At 39.9% G+C, this 21632-nt stretch overlaps 1 protein-coding gene across 1 annotated transcript in view; it reads right to left on the bottom strand.

Annotated features, from left to right (window-relative positions):
- GSK3B (glycogen synthase kinase 3 beta) overlaps positions 1-21632 on the bottom strand; it is a gene marked incomplete at its 5' end in the record, with an annotated part of 94355 nt that overhangs the window by 12773 nt on the left and 59950 nt on the right. The window contains 3 exons of the mRNA XM_009998251.1: positions 10-107; positions 2571-2609; positions 11741-11836. Coding sequence (XP_009996553.1) covers positions 10-107; positions 2571-2609; positions 11741-11836 — 233 coding nt within the window. The remainder of the gene's footprint in view (positions 1-9; positions 108-2570; positions 2610-11740; positions 11837-21632) is intronic.

Below are 21632 nucleotides of genomic sequence, written 5' to 3'. Positions count from 1 at the left end.
AAAGAGTGTGCACAGGCCTCCAGGGGAGTCAGGCGGGCAGTGGGGGTGTACTCCAACAGGCGGCTACATAGCGCAATCGCTTCTGGTGGAGTGCGGGGCCGGAAGACCTAGAAAGAACAAGAGAAACAAGCAAGGAGAAACAGGTTTTCTGGGTATGTTTCTTTTCTTTGCTGACCAGAAGCAAGTCAGAGCAATTAAACCTCTCATTGCCCAACAAGATGGAACAAACTTGTGGTTTGTTCTAATCAGAGTCCTCCAGTAAGGATGGGGAAATCCAGTTCCTGGGGTTGAGAAAGGGTTAATTGCAAGGTCTTGCAGTAGGAGTGAAGGTGCAATGCCAGCAAGAGACTTCATGAGAGCGCACTCTGAAAAACAACTTCCAGAATGGAGGGGGAAACTCACTTAATAATAATGACAAACACACACGGGTGCTATCAGCCATGCATATGGGGTGGAGTGAAGGTGGGGAGGAGGGTTCAAATGAGCAGGATTCACTGAATGTAAAAATCGATTAAGACCCCACTACAGTTTTGGGTTGTTTTTTGGTTTTGTTGTTTTGTTGTTGTTTTTTTTTGGCTAGTGAATGAAGTCTTACTAACACGGACTTCTGCAGGCAGGCAGGTCAGTTTGTTGCTATGGAGGCTGCTGTTCAACTTTGGAGAACAACAAGGAAAGTGCGGGTGGGGTGCAGGAAATGTCTAGCTCTAATTTGCAACTTAGTCCTTTGGTGAACTTACTCTGGCAACTCATTCCCATAAATTTATTGGGATAATTCCTGCACATTTGGTGTTTGTTTTGTAAGAACAGCTGAAAGTTGTGTCAAGAGAACCTACTGTTGTATTCTTAACAGATTTTTACCTTGAGCAATTACAAAAAAGGAGTATTTCATTGCAGCTTTGTTTTAAACCTCTAAAAATGGTTCTACCCACTGCTAATCACACCCCCATCCTCCTTTCTCATTATGTCAAAACCAAAATATGAGTTAATCATGTACGTGACCTGGATGGTCTCCTCAAGCACTTCTCACTATGTTGTGGGTGATTTGCAGGCTGGGGAAAAGGCAGTGGGAGTGGGTGCGAGTGTTAAATTCCGATGCCAGCTTTTTTTATAAAAACTGAGCTAATCCAAAATGCTTCTACACCAGTGCAGGTGAACCTAAGCCACACAGCACCAAGGAACAACAACAACAACAAAAAAATCAGTGCATGACATGCTAATTAATTGCAGATAAGGAACTTGCACAGGCACCCCTTTAAGTAGGTTTTAAACCAAAGACATAGGCTCTTGTGAATGAGAATCAAACACAAATGCTAGGTTCTCTAGGGACTGAAATTTTATCCTGTTGGTGCTCAGCTGGGTCAGGAGCTCAGGGTTTGCGGCAGTGTGTGCCACAGTAACTAGTGTGGCAGGGAATCCTGACTTGGGGAGTCAAAGGGTGAGGTACCAAATGTGCAGAATATATTTCTACTACCAGGTGTCTGAAAACAAACAAAAAAAAGTTTTCACAGGAGGCCTATAATGACAAAAGGGAAGGCTTTAGCTCAATGCTATGGCCAAAGCTGCTGCGACAGCTGCTGGCAAAGAACTTCTGCTGACCACTGTGCCATGAATGCACCATCACAGAGAGGGGCAGCAGAAATTGCTCGGTGCCAAGACCTGCTGCCTGCAGAGCTTAGATTGCTGACTGCAGCACAAAGTGGATGCAAGTATGACTCTCAAGTCACAGCCTGACCAGAACAAAACGCAAGACTGCCTCCAATTATAAAGGCAGGGGGGGAAGCCCGGGGAAAAGGCAAAAAAAACCAAACCCAAAACCAAGAAAGCAGGTTGGGTTTTGTTTTACCCCATGGTAAGGAGCACAAATGAGCATGTCTTGAGGTAAAACCACAGGAGTGAAGTTGCTTGGTATTTAACATGAAGATAAAATACTGAGGTCTCCCTCATGTACCTTCTCACTGATGTTTTAACAGGCTTGATTTACAACAGCTTAAAACTTAAGTACTTGACTCTTAGCTGTGATTTTCCCTCAGGACAGCTCACATATTAGCTACTATACAGATTTTAAAAAGAAAAAAAATTATTTTTTTTCCTGAAGGCAAAGATGACAAGCCCTTATCTTGAGCAAATTAGTAGGCAGAAAGTCACAAATCTGCCATCTGTAAAAGAAGTACTCTTACTATCCGCTCTTAAACTCCTTATTTTCAAGCCAGCAAAACTCTAACATCTGTTTCCTAAATCCTGTTGAGAGCTGCTCCGCCTGCCTTTGGATCTTCAGGTAGACAGTTCCCTATGTCTGCCCTAACTACTTCAAACCAGGGAGGGAAAAAGTAAAGAGTAATTTGGAAGGCCTCACACAGCCTCTCCCTGCAACAAACAGTGACTAATGCATGAAGCAAGTTACAGGTCTGTGCCCACCTCATCTCTGTCACCTTGTATTACAATATTTGCCTGACTGCTGCCTCAAGGATGCAGTTTGAACTCAAATATTCCACTTCTGGCATTTCTCTTTTTTTTTTTTTTCTTTTTCAAAGCTAGGCCTAGTAATTTGAAAAAATGTTTTAAGTACATACCCGTACTCCTGAGGTGAAATGTCCTGTTCCTGACGAGTCCTAAAGATGATAATGCAGTGAAATAATCCAAACAGGGGGAGTCAATCCAAAAGAGAATAGTCCAGCAAGGAAAAATATAGCCAATATTATAAGAAATCCACGGTGTGGGGGACATAGAAAATGTTTATACAATTAGAAACTTTAAACATCAGTCTCCATAGCAGCAAGTCCAACTTCACCACAGTGTATGCCAAAAAATTGATTGTGCAATGGTGAGGCATAGTATAGAAACATTTCTGTATTAAATTTATGTTCCAATGCCAGTGTATTTACTAAAAAAATAAAAAAAAATTGAAATCAAAACTCTAACTTGAACTAAAAGGGTAATTAAAATTCCCATCATAAAGAATTTTCAGTCCTCAGTCCTGGATATAAGTGTTCACAGACAATGGGGCCAGATTAGTTTGTCCCCAAAGGTGCATCCCATTTGTAAATCTGTCCCAGAGATACAATGCAAATTTTTGGGTCAGTTTTGCATTTTGTTTTTTCTTGTTTGCTTGTTTGTTTTGTTTTTTTAAAAAACAAAACCAAACCCCTAGCAATTTTTAATTGGTGCGAAGAGAAGGTAAAAAATCCGAGATCTGTACTTTGAATTTGGATGTTTTTAATTTGCATGAGCTACGAGTGCCTCAGGCCGCCGCGGATTATTCTCCATTTTGGATTGACTTCCCCTGCCACTGGATTTTGTCTGCTGGCGTTATCTCTTTAGGATTCTTCAGGAACTAGATGTACCACCTCAGGAGTGCGGGTATGGACTGAATTTCTCTCTATTGTGGGTTTATTCCCCCTCATACCCGTTGCACCCGTTACTTAAGAATTTTTTTTTTCCTCTCAATTTGTCCCCTCCCACCTCCCTTTGGAATCATGCCCTAAGAAATAAAAGCGTAACCCCCTTGCGGTCTTCCAGCTCTTCCCATTCAACACAGTTCCACCGGGAAAGCTGCCCAATTCGCCCACCGAGAACTACACGCTGCCGCCCGCGGCAACGGGGATGCCAGCGCTTCCACGCCGCAGGGAGCCGATGCCAAGGAAAGGCCGGGCCGGCGCTCCGTGGTGGGAAGGGTTGGGAGGACGGACAGACGGTGGGACTCGTGTGCCGTGAAGCCCCTCGCGTGTACAGCTCATCAGGAGTTTTAAGGTCTCTGTAGTTCTCAGTGAGGGAATCAATTTAGTAAATAATCCGCGGGTTATTTTTAGTCTGCGGACTAAAATTTAGTGCACGGACTAAAATCCGGCCCATCGGAGCAAAGTCTGTCTTGGTCTAAAATACATCTGGGTGAAAGCAAAAGAAAAATAAATTTTAAAAAGAAAGAAAAAAGGAGAAAGGAAAAACAAAAAAAAAGGAAAAAAAAAGCTAAGTGCACAAAGTAAAGTGTTTGGGCAGACTAACATTTAGTATGCAGACTAAATATGGCCGGGCAAAAGGCACAGCAAGTCCACAAACGAAAAACAAAAATAAAACACTGACAGGAACTTTTAAAGCAATCAAATACTACCCCACCGGCGCAGCAATTCATTTTTCTAAAATGAAACAAGACCTTGTGTAAGGCTATTTGTCCACAGGAGGGACCGAAGGCTCAAGTTTTCATTTTAAAAAATGAACCTGTTTTGGAGATAAACAAATGCAAAAAAAAGAAAAAAAGAAAAAAAGAAAAAAAAAGGCTTTACATACAATATTCTTCAAGGAAAATTTGCACTTGCATAACTCAAAACCTTTTGTTTCTGCGAAGCAAATGAATTTCAGGCTGAGACCCAGATTGCTGTGTTTTCATTTGGTTGGGTTTTTTTGGATGAGTCACAAAAATCTCTGAATGATCATGTCAAATGGAAATGCCGACTCATGCAAAGCCACAGCTTTTGGTCCCCCACCTCCCTCAGATCCCAATAAATCTATACCTCACCAAAATGCTGAGGGACCAGTGCAAGTTCTTTCTTTGTTCGGGCATTCTGGTGATGATGAAATGCTGACAAGACTGTAACAGCTATTCAGCAAGGCCAGACACAGTCTTCTCTCATTTTAAGTTACACTGATATAAATGTTTTTTTTATTATTATTTTATTTTACTGCCCATTAATTTTTCAGGAACTACCACCATCTTCAACATTTTAAAAACAGTTGCCAGACTTAACTGCCCCTGGTGCGCTACAGGCCTCTCATCTCCAAGTGACTTAAATTTAGATGAAGTATTTGTGCACTAGCAGAGCAGTCACATTTTACCTTACTAATCTCAAATAGTTCCTACCAATGTAGTGGAGTTCACGTCCCTTCTGAATTTTATTTTAATTTTTTTTTTTATGCGCATGGAAAAGAAGAAAGAAAAAGGATGGAAAGCACAGGATTCTCATATTTCACTTCACTCACATCAGCATTCAGCTCTCAAATAAAACCACATGGGGTAAGAGCTAAGTATTGTTTTAAAATAATGGCTGCTCTGACTTTCAGTTCATTGACATTCTTCAAACAGACTTTCCATGCACAACACGCAGCTCTGTCGTCTTGGTCTAATTAAGCCCCAAAGCCAAAGCTTCACAATGTTACACCAAGGTGCTCCTCTAGCCAGCGTGTATTAAAAGACATGACTTCATGCCATCAACCACTGTGTGTTTTGCATGCAGATTGTGAATACCCCTCGCATGCTGTGCTCCCTAAGAGAGCAGAGGCTTATGAAAACGACATCTGTTGCTAACGCATCAAGTTTGTGACACCACGGTTAAAAATTTCTTCGCCAGCTTCAGAGGCTCATACGTTTTGCCAAGAACCACCCACACCACCAATTCAGCCTGACAGTCTGTGCACATCTCCTTTCAGTTTGTAAGCACATTTTTGATGGCATATGAACATTAGATAAGAGAGAAAGCTCCTCCCTTCAACCAAAAGCTTGTACTGTTTACAAGCAAAATTGTCAGCTGTAGGACACGACCCTCAAATCAACTTTTAAAAAATACTATTACCATGACATTACAACATGAAGCAATATTTCAGTCAGGCAAGTTTAACATAATAGGCCTTATGATAGACGTGACATGTCCATAAACACAAACGGAGAGGGAATATGCATGCAAGACAACAATGTATGTACTGAGCTCCACCTGACACAAGGAAACCTAAAATTGCAGCTGAAGCTCTGCCCTTGGGACAAGTCTTGTTTCAAGGGTCTGAGAATTTCAGAACAGGAATTCTGAAATATGCCATTTCACTATTTTGAAGTGCATAAAACTCATGTGATACCAATGAAGTTTAAAAGTTCACCAGAGAGGCACTGGTGCTAGGAGTTCTTTTAAATATATTTAAGCCGCCCACCCTCCCTCCCCTCAAATTTAATATCATATTAAGTCACCCTACCTTTTGTCTAAAAAGCAGCACAGCAACAGTAAACACTTTATAAGTCAAGAATCCCTGTCAGGTGGCACTTAGATAGGGAAAAATGAAATAAAGACAGAAGGGTTAAGTGGCTTACAAATGAGCCAACACAGTACTGGGAACAAGACCAGGAACCTGTCTCCAAAGCTACTTCTTTTTGAGACCACACACTTGTTACTGGGTTCCTATCCTTGAGGACCCAGCAGAGACAGAACGGAGCTTGAGTTTATTACCCAGTGCATGTGCTCTACTTCTATCAAGCTCTAAAGGAAAACAACAAAGCTAAGTAGAATAAAACAGCTCCCTTTCTTCTCAGAAAGAACCCCCAGTTGTCTACCTCTGGAAGCACTCTGTCTCAATGAACAGCCTAGACAGATGTGTTGCAATGGGATGGCTAAACAGATGGTACGTTGCAGAAGACATGTTAAACTTAGCATTTGATTTCTGTGTTTGCACTGATGCAAATAATCTCTGAATGTTACATTAGCCCTCGCTCATTCATTGTTAAGCAGTACTTTCTTTACTGCATACAAATTGGACAGTGCAACGTAATTTACCACCCAACAAACCTGGCTTCTTTTCTCAGGCTTTAAATGGAGGTAAGAGATTTACACTGTCAAAAATCACTACTCCTGCAGAAGGAGCTGGGAAACATGAACTTGCCAGAAAAACTTGTTTTTTTTTCTTTTAAGCTGGTCTCCAGCAAAGCTGTTTTCACTCTTTGCTTGGAAAGTCATTACCCAGCAAATGAAAAACATAACAGCACTCTTCAGAAAGAGGTTGGGGCATGGTTTTACAACAGGCACAAATCACCTCCAGTTCACGCTGGAAAAAAGACAGTTCTTCCCTTCTCCTGGCTACACAGGTCTCTCTTGTTGCCTTATTCCAACACTTGCAGTTGGGGCTGAATGGTCAGACAGGTTAAGTATGGTGATCCAAATCCTGAACATTCATGTTATTCAAAAGGCTTTTGCTACTATACAAACAACAATGCTGAAGGGAATATGCAGTTGGGAGGTGGAGAACTGACTGCTTCCTACTGAACTTTTATGCCCATTTTGAAACTGCACCTTAAGAAACATGTCTTCTCCGCTGTACCTTTGTAGCTCTACAAAAGATCAGACCCGTATCTCAGAAAGAAGGCTTTGCAGTTTCAGCTTTAATTAAAAATGCAAGTTCACTTACTCAAGATTCCTGACAAAAGAGTTTTTGCTTTCTTTTGTCATCAGTTATAATTACAAGTGAAAAAACATCCTGTCTATTTATCCATTTTACTGTTTGGTATTCTTCCTCAAACCTACAGTATGAGCAGTCACTTTGGAAGCATTACAAGCAAAACAGTCTGCTTAAAAACCAGGAGAGCAGGAGGAGGACATGATGAAGGCATGAAACTGATTCTGGAGGGTGGAAAAACATGTTCATGAGAGAGACCAGACTCTTTACATCCCATTCCCAGAGTGTGGGGAAGATAACAGGACTGCCTGCTACAACCACAGAGAAATTTAACATTTGAGGTAAAGTGACTAGTATGGCAAAATGTAAACAAAGAATATACACACAGAGAGGACACTCAGACTAAAATACTTGCTAAGTAATTTATAATATTAGCAGAAGTTATTTCATAATATAGGCATAAATACGGATCCTAAAGTCAATATCCAAATATTATACTCTATAATACAACCAACTATGTCTCTACGTGCTCAGCTACAGTTGTGTGTTCAGCTACAGCCAGGAGTGGCCAATTGCTTTGGAAGAGTGCCAGAAGGGATGAACAGAAGCCTGAAGTTTTGTCTTAGACACTGTTTTCCCCTACTGTAGTAATTTGGCTTGAAGACATGCACAGAAGGGCATTCTGAACAGTGCAAGTCATGAGAAGAAAAAAAAAAAAGAAGCATTTACAAAGTTGGGAGGGACCCTTTCCTAATCTGCTGCAGCTCCACTGTGATGGCCAAGTGCTGCAGAGAGAAGTTCTCATGTATTCATCCACAAGAGTGCACTGCAGAAGGGCAGAGATGTTAAAAACCGATCTAGACGTGACAGCTTTTCTCTCTCTTCCTTCCACTATTAAACAAATGACTCCTGTCTTCGTTGATCTCAACACTGACTTGGAAATTATGATTCAGACACCAGCTAGCTATAGATTTGCGTATGATGGATGAAGTAATTACTTTGAGCACACTCAAACTTATCTCACCAACTGTATATTTAAGAAGTGCTTGCATGTGGAAACAATCTTGCAAGTATCTTCAGAACAGGATAAACAAAGGCCCCTAAATTACAGCACACTGAGGAGATGCACTGTCCATTTTAAAAGAGCTGCCTACAGTGGAAATTGCTTCCGTCTATACAATGGAGACAAGTCAGAGGTTATGATTTGACTGAAAAAAACAGCCTCTGCTGATATAACCTGCTGTGTTGTTCTGTCATCACAAACCATGGGTATGCTTGTAGATAAGTCAGTTCACTACAATACCATTACCAGCAAGCATCTAAAGTAACCTTGGATAAGGAAAAAAATTCAAGCAAGTCTCTTACCCATGCGGAAGAGGCCTAAACTACATATACATGTTACATTTACCACAACCTTACTCAAATTAGATCATTTATTAGCTGGATGCAAGGGGAAAGGCAGGCCATCAGGGTTGGAAATTTTTAATATTTCAGAAATAATTACAGCACAGTTTTTGTTTTTCATAACCCAAAGGATTTGAGATCTGAAGGTAGCATCTGAGTAATGCTTGAATGAAGGCCAGCTGTAATAGAGCCATGATAAGCAATGTCTATCTAACACAAGCTTTTGAAGCATGTGCTTAGACCCTTTGTCAGCCACCCCACTTCCCCAGCACCCTCCAAAAGGGCTGAAAGCATTAGAGAAAGCTAACAATCAAAGCTGAGCTTCAACAGCCCTGTGATGTACTATCTTGCACTTGGCATCAGATTTTATTTTTGGTTTTCCAGTCACACTGTTTAAGTATACATGAAGCTTACTAAGGGAAGAGAAACAAGTATAAAGATTAGTAGCAGAGATCAGACTGCACTTCCAAGGAGTAAGATGGCTTAAGCATTTGAGGTGGCTGAGAGACAGAAGGAAAGTTCTGACCTAGTAAAAGTAGCAGCAGCCAAGACCCCAGAAAGGGTTGTAACTTCCATTATACGAGCTGATAAGCTAGAAAAAATGCACAGGTTTTCTGACCCAAGATAAACCAGAATACATGATTGTGTATCTAAAAGTCTGCCCTCTTTCTCTCACTGTATGAATCAGGCAAAAGATACTCCCAGCTCTGGAAAACCTTGTTTCTCTTACAACTTAATGCTTACTCACAGACCAAGGGAGTAGAATGCATGTCGTTGAATACAAATTGTTCTGCATTAAGTGAAAATAAATGGAGGTCTGGATGAAAACAACAGCTACCTTACCAAACTAAATACTCCTGTATTCTGAAGAGGAATCTCCAAGGAGTGAGAATGTCCCAGATCCCTCCTTGGGCAAGAAGGGGACAGAGGGGCAGAAGGCACAAGTCTTGTTTTGGAAGAAAAGTTTAAGACTCCTGGGAAGTTCAGGTTCTCTTTTGCTAGCCAGGGACGCACTGAACTCCCATCATCATCTGCATCACACACATAACTGGTAGAAAAACACATGCTTGGGCAACAGAGACCTGTATGGGAGGGAGAGGGGCTTCTATGTATTTTATAAAGAGAAATTTTGGCTCTTAAGTGACAAAATAATTTTAATGTCAAATTGTCAAAAGATTGAAACACCAGTCTGAGAATACAGTTTGCATCGAAAACTCATATTATTACTGCATCACAGAAAAATACTTTTAGTGTTAGCTTGAATTCCCTCCTAACATAAGAAAGACCCTTGATAATTTAACATTGTCTTCCTTCACATAATGAATTAATATCAACACTGTATTTGGATGAAGAATCATATAGCCCAATTGTAATAAACTGGCTTAAATGCTATTTGACACCCAGCTAATGTCAGGCAGAGTTGTGTGTAGAATGACTGGAGAATGAGAGGCTATGCTGCAATCACAACTCTCCAAAGCTAATGTACCCTAATGGAAAAGGCAGATTTGATCTTCCAACGAGCTCATCTCAATTCTTTATAATTGACGAGGTTTAATTTGTGATCCTTTAGAATGACCAAAAAAACATTCATATAAATAAAAAGAAGTCTCAGTTTTTTCTTGAAGTTTTTTTCTATTTGCCAAAGATGTCTCTTGTGGTCTAAGAGACCATCAAGTACATACAGATGATCCTTCAGGTTATTCAGGCAGAAGACAAGCTGTGTAGCTAGCTTAGACACTTAACTCCATGTCCTACAGTACATCTCTGTGCTCCTACTCCATGGCATACTAATTTAACCCTCTCTAATCCAACCATCTTCACTGCAGGAATCCAAATGCAACCCTAATATTCAGTGCTATAAGGCTTTTGGATTGATTTAGAAACTTATTCAGTCACTTATTAGTGACTTACTAGAAGTTACTTCTTGTGACTTGTACCATGATGCAATTCAAAACTCAAGAGAGAAACTCCCAGGGATTTAATTTACCCTAACTTTTTCTCCTGGTAACATAAAGTATTAAAAAGCCTCACTGGATTTACTGACCTCTCATACCTCTCATAAATCAGTTAGCCAACACACAAAAAGAAACTCTGATATGGAAATGCACACCATGGATTAGTGCAGAAAAGGAGAATTAAAGTGGTGCATAACCCACTGGAGAACTTGTCACAAAGATAGTGATTTGGCAATGTCTGATCTGGCATGTACCTATCAGGTATGTGGCCTGCTATCAATTAGCTCTAATTAGTTTATCCGAAGTTTGTACCACTACAAAGAAAGACCATTTGATCCAAAGAATCTGACCTGGACATTTGCTCAACTAAGAATGCAACTCTTGCATGCATTTACACTATTTTCTTAGCAAAAGGAAACCTGAGACCTTAAGTTATGATAAGAATATACTGCAGCTATATCAGAGATTTCTCAAGCAGCAAAATGTTAACTACCCAAGCTTCAATTCCTTAATACTCAACATTTAACTTATGCACACCCAAGAAGCTAATTAAATTACTGTTGCTCTATCCCAAGTCAAATATTCATCATTCCTTGACATATGGAAGACAGCATGTGTGGCAATGTATTTGTTTCAATGCTAGCAGTTTCCTCTTTGATCATGGAGGTTCTAATATTGTCTGCATGCTCTGCAATAGTGTCTCCTTGTGCAAGCTAGCTAACAAGAAGTCTTAAGAAGTAACTTGAAGAAAAAAAACAAGAACAACACCTCAACAGCACACTTACAGGAGTGCAAACATGGTAATATCTATGAGAGAACTAGTTAAGAAAGTGACTGTCAGCCCTCTTTGTCACGTTATGCAATAGCATTACAAAAGTGTCACACACTTCACTGGAACACTTTCTCACTTTTAAGTGACTTCTATGCACAACAATTTATAGAACATAGGTTTTTAGATAAATTGTAATCTGCTATTGAACACACACCATTATAAAAAAAAAAAAAAAAAAGAAAAAGAAAGAAACACCTATAGTCAAACCTCAAAAAACCCAAACCAATAGATACTACAGTGCACTGCTCCACTACCTTCTTCTCCTTCTCTAAATCAAGTTACCAGGTCCTGGCTTAGTTATAGGCACACATTTTACACTGAAAACTACCAAGCCATTGAACAAATCAAATTCCTTGAATTTTTACTTTCAGCCCATATATCTTGATTATTCAGTTCATAGACTCACCTTAGTCCATGGATGTGCCTTAATCTGGGGGAATTTGAATTCAGTATAGTTTGGATTCATTTCTCTAATTTGCTCCCTTGTAGGCGTTCCCAGAACCTAGAAAGGAGAGAGAAAAAAGGCAACTTTTTTTAGATATGCTTCATATTCATATGGTAACAAAAACCACAGTATAACCTATTACATATTGAGACAACTAAAGTCAATCTGTGTTACTAGTAGGTTAATATACTGTTGAAAACAAAAAACCAAAACTTTTGCAGAACCACTTATGTTGGAAGAGGCCTCCTCCTGGGAGCTTCTGATCCCCTCATCTGGCAGGATCTGCTGGAGCAGGTTGCCCAAGACCATGTCCAGCTAAGTTTTTAGCATGCTCACAGAAGGAGACTTCACAACTTCTCTGGGCAACCTGCTCAAGTCTTTGACCATCCTCACAGAAAAAAAAATGTTTTCTTACATTCAAATAAAGTTTCATGTGTTTTACTTTGTGCTGTAGCTTCTTGTACCATCAAAGTGCCTGGATGCTGTTGCTTTTCACTCCCAGCAGGCATTCATACACATTGCTGAGACCCACCACTCCTGCCCCACCCCCGCCCCCAACCTTCTCTCCTCAGGCTGAACAGTCCCAGCTCTTGCAACCTCTCCTCCTGCGACAGATGGCCCAGACCCTTAATCATCTTTCTGGTCCTTGCTCCAACTTCAGAAGTCTCTTTATTTCTTTATTCAGAAGTCTCTTGCTAGCAATTCAGTTCATGTTCAAAGTCCAGTGTCAAAAATTTAATTATCTTTATTTACAGTTATTATTACAGTTTTCCACAAAATTCAAGCATCTTTCTCAAACTTAGTGATACTTCAATGGGGAAGAGAGTTTGCTCTAATTAGACTGCTATAAAAGAGCACTGCTGAACTTATGCAGGGATTGCAGCTCCCTGCATATGGCTGTTTAAGGATCAGACCAGTAGTACAGACTGCATTTTATGAGTCATGAACAACAGCCCTCTAGCCCTCTGAAAAGCTTAAAAGGTCAGGCACTTATTGCTGAGGAGAGCCACACAGGGTTCCCCCCATGATAAGAAACATGTGGATCTTGGTAGTGGTTTCTGGTGTCCCTCCCCCAATATTTTCATGTAGAAGATAGATTTACTTTAAAACCCAACCTGGAAGCACCCAATATGCACACCACCCCTGGTTTACCTTTATTAATTTATATTCCTCTTTCACAGAATTTGCATGATGTTGTTTATACATGCAAATTAGTAGATGCATAAGAAATAAATCACAGTCAAATCACATCTATTTGAAGGAGTGGATAGATTTTTTTTTACGGATTCTGGAAATCCCTTTAGGGCACAAGCCAGACAATATGGCACTAGTGTTTTCTGTTCAGTTAGCAATAAGCTTAAGAGACCCACTGCCTTCTACCTATATATAAAAAACTGCAAAGGATGTTCAACAAATCCCATTGTTTTCTGCTCGCACCCAGTTACTGGGTATCCACTTTTTCTCCTTTATGCTGAGCTCAGGTTCGTCCTGTAGGAGCCTTGTAGTCATGCTACTCTCCCCCTGTCACAAATCTGTCTCTATACAGATTAGCCTAATGTTATTGCCTCATCTTATGAGACTGCACTGTAACCATCAGTGAACTTACAGTCACCATCAGGAAATTACACTAGTGTGCTCTAAAGGGACAGGTAAGGGGGTAGATGAGCAAGTATCACTGTTTAATAAATTTGTGCAACAAAGAAACTATGAGGTATTATGAAAGGAACTTGGTTTCTCTTTACTCTTCAAAATACTACCTGTACAACCAACTAAAGTATTTACAGACAAAGCAGTCTTTTACATTAACAGCAGCAGCAGAGGAAATAAAACCCCACATCTTGTTCGGACAGTTGCTTCTTGCATAACAGATTCAACTGACAAGTTGTGCAAGAATGATCACATCACTCCTACCTTCCTATCACTAATTAGGATTTAAATCCCAGCTACCCAAAAGCCAAGGGTTACCTTCAGAGCTGACAAAAGACTTCTTGGTGCCTGTCTGAAAACTCTGGGCTTTCAGGTGGCAGAGAAGAGGGTGTCTTACATTTTGCTCAAATTTCAAAGTAAAAGAAGAGTGGAAAGGCAAATGTGCCTTTTCCCTTCTGGTCTTGAACTGGCTCCCCTCAGAGCACTGGCCACCCAGCTGCCAGACTGCAGAGCTTTGATAACCATTGCTCTCAAAGCTTCCCAGTTCTAAGAGATGAGGGTATCTCACACCTGCGAGTATTATTTTCATCCTGATTCAAGATAAAAGCAATTTTCAAAACCTTGGAATTTCTTTTGATTAGTTAATTGAACTTCTTGAAAAATTATGGGTAACTTGTATTGCTCTCCTGACATTTCTAAAGGCTAATTTTTCAGGCCTCCCTAATAGAAACAGGAATTTTTCAAAAGCGTGTTTACTTTCTTTACCACCCTCTTCCTCTAAAAATTCTTTTAATACCCCACCTAAGAAGTGGCAAAAAAAATTTATTTTTTATATATAGTCAAAATTCAGCAAATTGGCTCAGTTCCAAAGGCTACTCAGAACAGGAGCCTACACAGTGCAAACAACTTTATTCAAGGACTGACTATAGCATTAGAGAGAATTCAGATTAGACAGGCAAGGGCAATTTCATGGAAGGACCCATGGACAATATCTATCCATACATTTCACTGAAGACACAGCTGTTACTCCAGACGATGGAAGGGAGCAACTCCAAAGCTCAAGCACAGGCATCTAAACAACAGCTCCTAAGGTCTCATGAATGCTTATAAAAGGTGGTACTGAAGAGGGATGGTACTAGCTGGAAGGAGGGATGGCCTGACCTTTCAGTTACATAGCAGCCTTTGACACACAAAATAACTGTACAAAAGGAAAAGTGACTTATATTAGCTGCTCAGTGTATTTACTTCATTCTCTCTGGATTGTAAAGCCAAATTGTGCTTTTAATTTGTCCTTAAGGCAGATCAAAGAAAAAAAGAGGAAAGAAAATTATATAGAAAGAAGAATGGAAGCTTTGAAGACCATGTCAAACTCAAATTACAATCCAGAAGAAAAGTGTGGAATGAATAAAGTGATAAGCTACAAAATTGTGCCAGCACTTGTCACATCTGAAGAGCCCCTGTAGTGGATCTCTCTCCCTACCATCATGCACCAACACTGTTTGCTACATGATTTTGAAATTGTACCTCAGTGACTCACACTGAGCTTTCAGTAGATTAGGAATACATTCAAGTAACCTTGGTGAGTAACAGAAATCATTTAAGTGATTGCAAAAATTGGGCAAACCTCTCCTTTGAAAAAAATCATGAATGTGACGGCTCTTTCTGTTTGAAATTAAATGGAGAAGCATAATTACTCTGCATATTTGTGGCAGAATCAGTCCATAAAACAAGCAGCTCTTGCTATATCAAGTCTGAAAATACTATGAAGCAGACGTTCCTTGGAAAGAGGTTTCAAAGAATCACATAATGGTTGATGTTAGAAGGGCCTTTGGATGTCATCTGCTCCCCTGCACAAGTAGGGACCCAGAGCTGGTTGCCCGAGACCATGTTCAGATGGCTTCTGAGTATCTCCAAGGATAGGGGGGTTGGACTAGACGATCTTTCGAGGTCCCTTCCAGCCCCTAAGATTCTATGATTCTATGATTCTATAAGACTCCACAACCTCTCTGGGCAACCTGTCCCAGTGTTTGACCATCATCACAGTAAAACACACTTGCCTGTGTTCTAACTGAATTTGGTGTTTTAATTTGTGCCCACTGCCTCTTGTCCTGTCATGCCATGCCACAGAAATGAGCCTGTCTCCCTCTTACACCTTCCCTTCAGGTATTTCTGTACACTGGTGAGATCCCACCAGATCTTGCAAAGGTCAGAGAGATTTTAAGAAATACAGGGTCCAATACTGAATTATTCAGGTTCATGCAGATGAACTCATACTATTCTACTTCTTGGGGACAGTCTTATGAAGCTGATATTGTCAAGGAATAAGTTGGGGTTTTTTTATTGTGCACATTTAAAAAAAACAGAACAACAAAACCAATAAGAACCAAACCAGAGTAAGTACTATAATAATAAAAATGTACTTGTCTGATGGAATCAACTGCATCTGGAATGAAGACTAAATTCTTAATGAATTAAAAGGGTCTACATGGATCTACAAGGGATCTCCCTGCAATTGAAGACAACAGGTAAACTAGTCTTGCTTTTTATTCCTGATTGTCATCATCATCTCTTAGATACAAATAAGCAAACATTATCTACAAAGATTAACTAAAGGATACACTTGCTGAGAAGACAGACACTGCTTTGATTCTCTTAAGAAAAAAAAAAAACTGAACCGGTTTCACAAGTATTTTCTGGAAATTTTCTCCTTGACATTAATCTGTAATACATTAAGCTCCCCAAATAATTTTTATTCCAGGAACACAGTTTATGATGGTAGGGTAATGGTATATATTTCAGTCAATCAAAGAAAAGCTACAGGCTCCCAATAACATAATTCTTACCAAACAAGAGGAGATACATGAACCTGGAATAAGCCCTGAATTTTATTACAAATTTCATAAAGTTTTTCATTTTATGTTGTTGCAATCAAATTTTCATAGGAGAAAGAGGACTGGTATTCAGCTCCAAAAGACACCTTAGTAACAGCCCAGTACTAAGGACAGCTGCTGCCCACACCTGGCTTCACTGAGCAAAACTGTGCTGAGTTATTCATGAACAAACTCACACTGCTGCAACATCAGAGGAAGAGGAAGCCTCTCAATAACCCCCAGGGGAATAAAGGTCCTTTCTGATAACCATTGATACTGCCAAATGTTTGCCAAAATATAAAAATAAATTAAAAAACTTAGGGGACACTTATGGTTCAGAAGTTCCGGCTGGTAACCACTGAACTAGAGACAGGAAAAGGTAGTTATTTAAAACAGAAGTCTCTAGAAAGCCATGGTTGCAGTGGCATAGTGACCTTGTCTGGGAAAACCATGCAAGTTTAAATGAAAATGTGCTCCAGAAAGTCTGGTGTGTATAGCTTATCAGATGGCATAATTAATATTTCTGCAAACATGCCTGCATCTCTTCAGAAAGTTGTGCCAAATAGTTATTAAAAAAATTCACAGCGTAGGCATTTCAAGCAGTAAACATGGGGTAGCTTTGGAATAGTACTTCAAGAGGTCTGTGGTGGAAAATAAAATAAACTTACCCATTTAATATACAGTTTATTTCAAAAACACTCCCTTGTCAAGCAAAATGAAAGCCAACTAAATATAGCAATCTCTTCTATTCACAAACATGAGAGCAGCTACACGTCAGGAACAGGGAGAAACCCATTGTCACCACTGTCATAAATATAATTGCTCATCAATGTCTTTACAGTGCCTGCCTGCAAGCACTGGAAGTGCTGAATTATGTGAGGCACAGAAACAGCCAAGTTGTGATGTGGAGGGACATCAGGGGAAAAAAATGCCAGGAGACTTCCCTTAGGGGTAAGGAGAGAGGACCCATGTGAAAGCACGTGTCAGATGCAGGCAGGTCCTCAGAGCAGGACCACATCCAATAAAATGAAACACACTCTCCTACTGCTTATTCTACCGGAAGAGATGGCTCCTCTCTTCCCATTTACTACTGCGATTGAATTTATTTTATTTCAAAAACTGAGCTCAAAATAGTACCTTGACATTTGAGCATGAGCCATATATTATAATTGCAGTCTATACTTAGCATTCAGCTCAATAAAACTGTCAGAGACCTAAAAGTTACACATGGGTAGGATTCCTGATACTATTGAATTTGTCTTTTAATGTATTTTGTCCCCTTGCTCATGCTAACTCAGACAACTACAGGAAGAAAATTTTATTATTTCTCCTAAATTACCACAAAACGGCACTTTTACTGCAAGGAACAGCAGCGCAGTCCAGCAGGAACCCAAAAACCCTGAACAAACAAACCCAGCCCTTTCCTGTAGTTTTCAGAAGTTGGTTGATGCATTTCATACTCTAGATTGCAGCATATGGAAAAAAAAAAATACTTCTAGTAAATACAACACAGATTGGCAGATGCTGTCTTCCCAGTGTCCCAGGGCTGCTCCGACAATTATTGCTGCTTCATTCTTCTGATAGAAATTAATTTTTTTTCCTCAATTTTTGAGGGGAGTAGGAGGAAGTTACTAATCAGAAGATAATTATTACCTTAAAAACAAACCCATTACGCTTCTCAGATTCTCTTTTTGCAAGCAGAATAAAGAGCAACTGCTGTCTTTGGGAACTGTTGTTGAAGATGTTTTAGTTTTGAGGGAGGGGGAGAAATCCCAGCCAGTTTTCCCTTGATGGTTTTGGGGTGCTGCAGAGCTGGTGGAGAAGCAGGGATCCTCCACCACCCATGATGTCGCAGGGGCACAGCAGTCCCACAGACAATGCTGCTGCACTTCAGGCTGTGCACACAAGGATTTATGGAGGAGTCCACCCTCACTGAACTTAAAAAAAAATCCCTTGTGGTCTGAAAGCTCCTTCTTTTGAGCTGTATCCAGCAGTATCCCACTTGCACAGTGGATTTTAAATAGGGAAGTGGCAACTGCAACTCTCTTGGGATCCAGGAAGGAGGTGGAGGTTTCATCCTTCCACCAAGGACAGGACTATATGACTGCTCTCTGAACTGTTACCTGCTCATACCTGCTCATATGTAACTCCTTTATGTGACCACTGATGAAACCTGCACTGCCACTGTGCCTGCCTCAGAAACTGAGCACACTTCTGAAGGAGATGTCACTTGAAAGCCAGTAGGGGCATTAATTTTAATGAATATATCGGGTTACTCAGTCGAGATATTCCCAGCGATGGGATAACCTAACGTTTGAAATAGCTAGCAAGAGCTAAAAATAAGGACGAATCGTCACCATTCAAGATCAAACTTTGGAAAAAGCACAGCACGTGATTTGCCTTCCGTAATAGTGTAAGTATTCAAGAGGAATGTTACTTGGGTTAAATTATTTCTTCAGATGGAGCTCCAAGACAGCATTTCTCTGTATTGAATATCATTTTGTCAGGGCTAAGTGACAAAGATCTCCCTCCTTCAGCCAGATAGAGAACATCTGGAAGGGCTGTCTTTAAATAAATAGGAAGAAGGGAAAAAGAAGCTAAAAAGGGCTGGTTTGATTCACACAAACATGCTGCTGTGGTTCTGGAGGGGCACAGTTTTTTACAGCAGTTTTGCAAATATGCAACAGGCCTGGAGAAACTCCAAGTGCAACTGGATAGAGAACATCTTGCAAGACTGCTTTGAAATGAAACTAAGTGAAGACTGCTGAAAGCGAATAAAAATCTAACAAAAGTAAAAAAATTGCTTCTCATTCAGCAAGGGACTAAGGATGTTGGGCATGCAGCCTGCAGGAAGGACCAGATATGCCAGACTGACATACAACAGAAATTCTATATTCATGAACACAGCTACTGAGGGGATGTAATAAAAAACTGTGAAAGACAGGAGGACAAGTTTAATGTCATTATCCAGCCTAATGCAAAAACTTCACAGCCAGGTGTAGCATTCAATTGCTGTGTTGTGAAACGAACTCTGAATAATCAAAGCTGAGTAAGCAACTGAAGAGCAAACTAAAAAAATTGCCTTGGCTCAAAAAATGCTACAAGAGTCACCATGACTCAGTCATCCAGAATTGATAGAACCAGCAGAAGAGTTTCTAAGTTGACCTCTCTTGCAATGGAATCAAGTTAAATTTAAGGTATGAAAGTCGGATGCATTTCCAAATGTGTGGATAAATTATTTTTTTAACTATAGCCCTTTTTGGGAATTTAAAATACAAAATTTTCTCCTGCCCCTGAGTTTCAGATATACAGTTTCAAGGAAGCTATCTAAAAAGCAGGAACTCCAAGACAATCAAACAGCAGCTCACAGGTCCCAACCTGCAACTGTCTACAAAGCTCACTGCCATTCTACAAGTGGCAGGCCTCACGGCTCTGCTTCTCCTACAGCCAATCTGTGTCACAATAAAAGCTTGAAATTGTAATATTCCGTGGTAACAAATGGAAGAGTTGGATACCATATGTAGGAATAATTTAAAAATTAATCATATTCTAAATGAAATCTTACACAATCTAATGTTTTAGATGTTGTGCCCAAGACTTTACATTTCTGGTAATTTTTATGCTGCAGAATTAATTGCCAGTGTCTTCAGATGTATTGAGGCTGCAGAACCAAAGCTTGCTCAATAAACACAGGTTGCTAACCTTTCAAATCCAAGTCAAATATAAGCATCATTCTAGGAGTGGAGAAGAGCAGAATGCTTCATGGCTTTTTTTGCAGATTTGAAAAACAAGTCTGCTCAATTTGACTATCAGTTACTTTTAAGGGATATGTAATAGATGAGACAGATCCCTGCCAACAGCTGTCAGAACAGAAAATTCAGGATCTCACTTTCTCCTTTTTACTCATTCTCAAAAGGAAAAAAATACTTGAAATCTGAGGTGAAAATGCTGTTCTTCCTCTACTCCAACTATAAGAAATACTTGTCGGTGGGTATGGCATCACAAGATAAGTACCTCATTTCCCAGTTCATGCATTTTCCTAGACAATTTCTCATAGCTGTTGATTTCTAAATGCAATATTCTCAATTATAACCCCCTCTGTATGTTCACGTTAGCCTTCTGCTAGGGTTTTTCTGAGTAGTTTATACAAAACTTCATGACACAAGATTTGGTAGACGAGGCCATTGAAGAACAGCCCACTGTTGCAGAGCATTTTCTCTTCTTATGTTGCCTTAAGAATACATGCTGTCTGAGTAACAAATATACAGGCAGGAAAGTATTCATATGCCACCAAACCATTTGGGCTCACATCTTCCATTATACTTCCTTAACAGTTCAGTGAACACCCTTTACTACTGCAAGATTTACAGCATTTGTTTTCTTACAGTTACCTTCAACATACTGTTTTGGTACTGTAACCTTTTAATTGAATTGACCACCCTTACTATAAAATTGACTCATCTTTACATTTAAGTAAACATGCATGAGAGGCTATATATCTAGCAGAAGGTGAAAAAACTCCAGCACAACACAGGTGCAGATGATCATTCAGTATCCCCCTTTCTACATGTAAAGAAGTTATTCAGAAACTTGCATCTGTGGAGGTGACAATCATGATCTCAAGTTATAATCTACTGAAATTCAAGCCTCTACACTGGGTACTCCTTCAATTGACATGAGAAATGACACTAGTTTGCCAGTACTATGTATTTAGCTATGAATTGGTCAATAAAAAGTTATCACTACCACTTGAGGCAGTGGCATTTAAAGAAACCACAGGTGGTACACAGGCAATCAGAAATTTTATTTAAGTATTCCTCTGCTTCAATACAAGTTAACTCAAGCGTATACAATTCAAAATCATCAGAATAAGAGCACATACATGCTATAAAATTGCTAGTTTGCATGTTTACTTCCTATACTGCAGAAATGGAAAGGTCCAACTGATAACAGCTTCTTGCAAACTTTGAACCAAACCAGATTCTCTGTTTGGAAAGCATGTCAGTAATGAGAGGACATCTATTTCCTGCTTATTTTACTTCCACATTGTGAAAGTCAAAGCAATGGTACAGCCAAGCACTTTGGTTTTGCTGATAACGCATTTCTACTCTGAGATTTCTGACTGACCCACAGGACTTTGATGATTGTCATGGTGATATAAACAGTTGTATTTATAAAAACTCATCAGATGTAATTTCTCAGGGTTGCAGATATTAATCAAGAAACAAAACAAGACTTCTTGAAAACATCCAAAGGCAAATGCACAAACTTCTGCGAAGCTCTGGCCATCTTCAGTGGTCACAAGGACCACTTCACAACTCACAAAACCAGTTCAG

Source organism: Chaetura pelagica, unplaced genomic scaffold (genome assembly GCF_000747805.2).
Source record: "Chaetura pelagica isolate M959 unplaced genomic scaffold, ChaPel_1.0 scaffold65, whole genome shotgun sequence".
Lineage (NCBI taxonomy): Eukaryota > Metazoa > Chordata > Aves > Apodiformes > Apodidae > Chaetura > Chaetura pelagica.
Note: the sequence above shows the minus strand (reverse complement) of the source record. Positions and strands in the feature narration are given on the sequence as shown.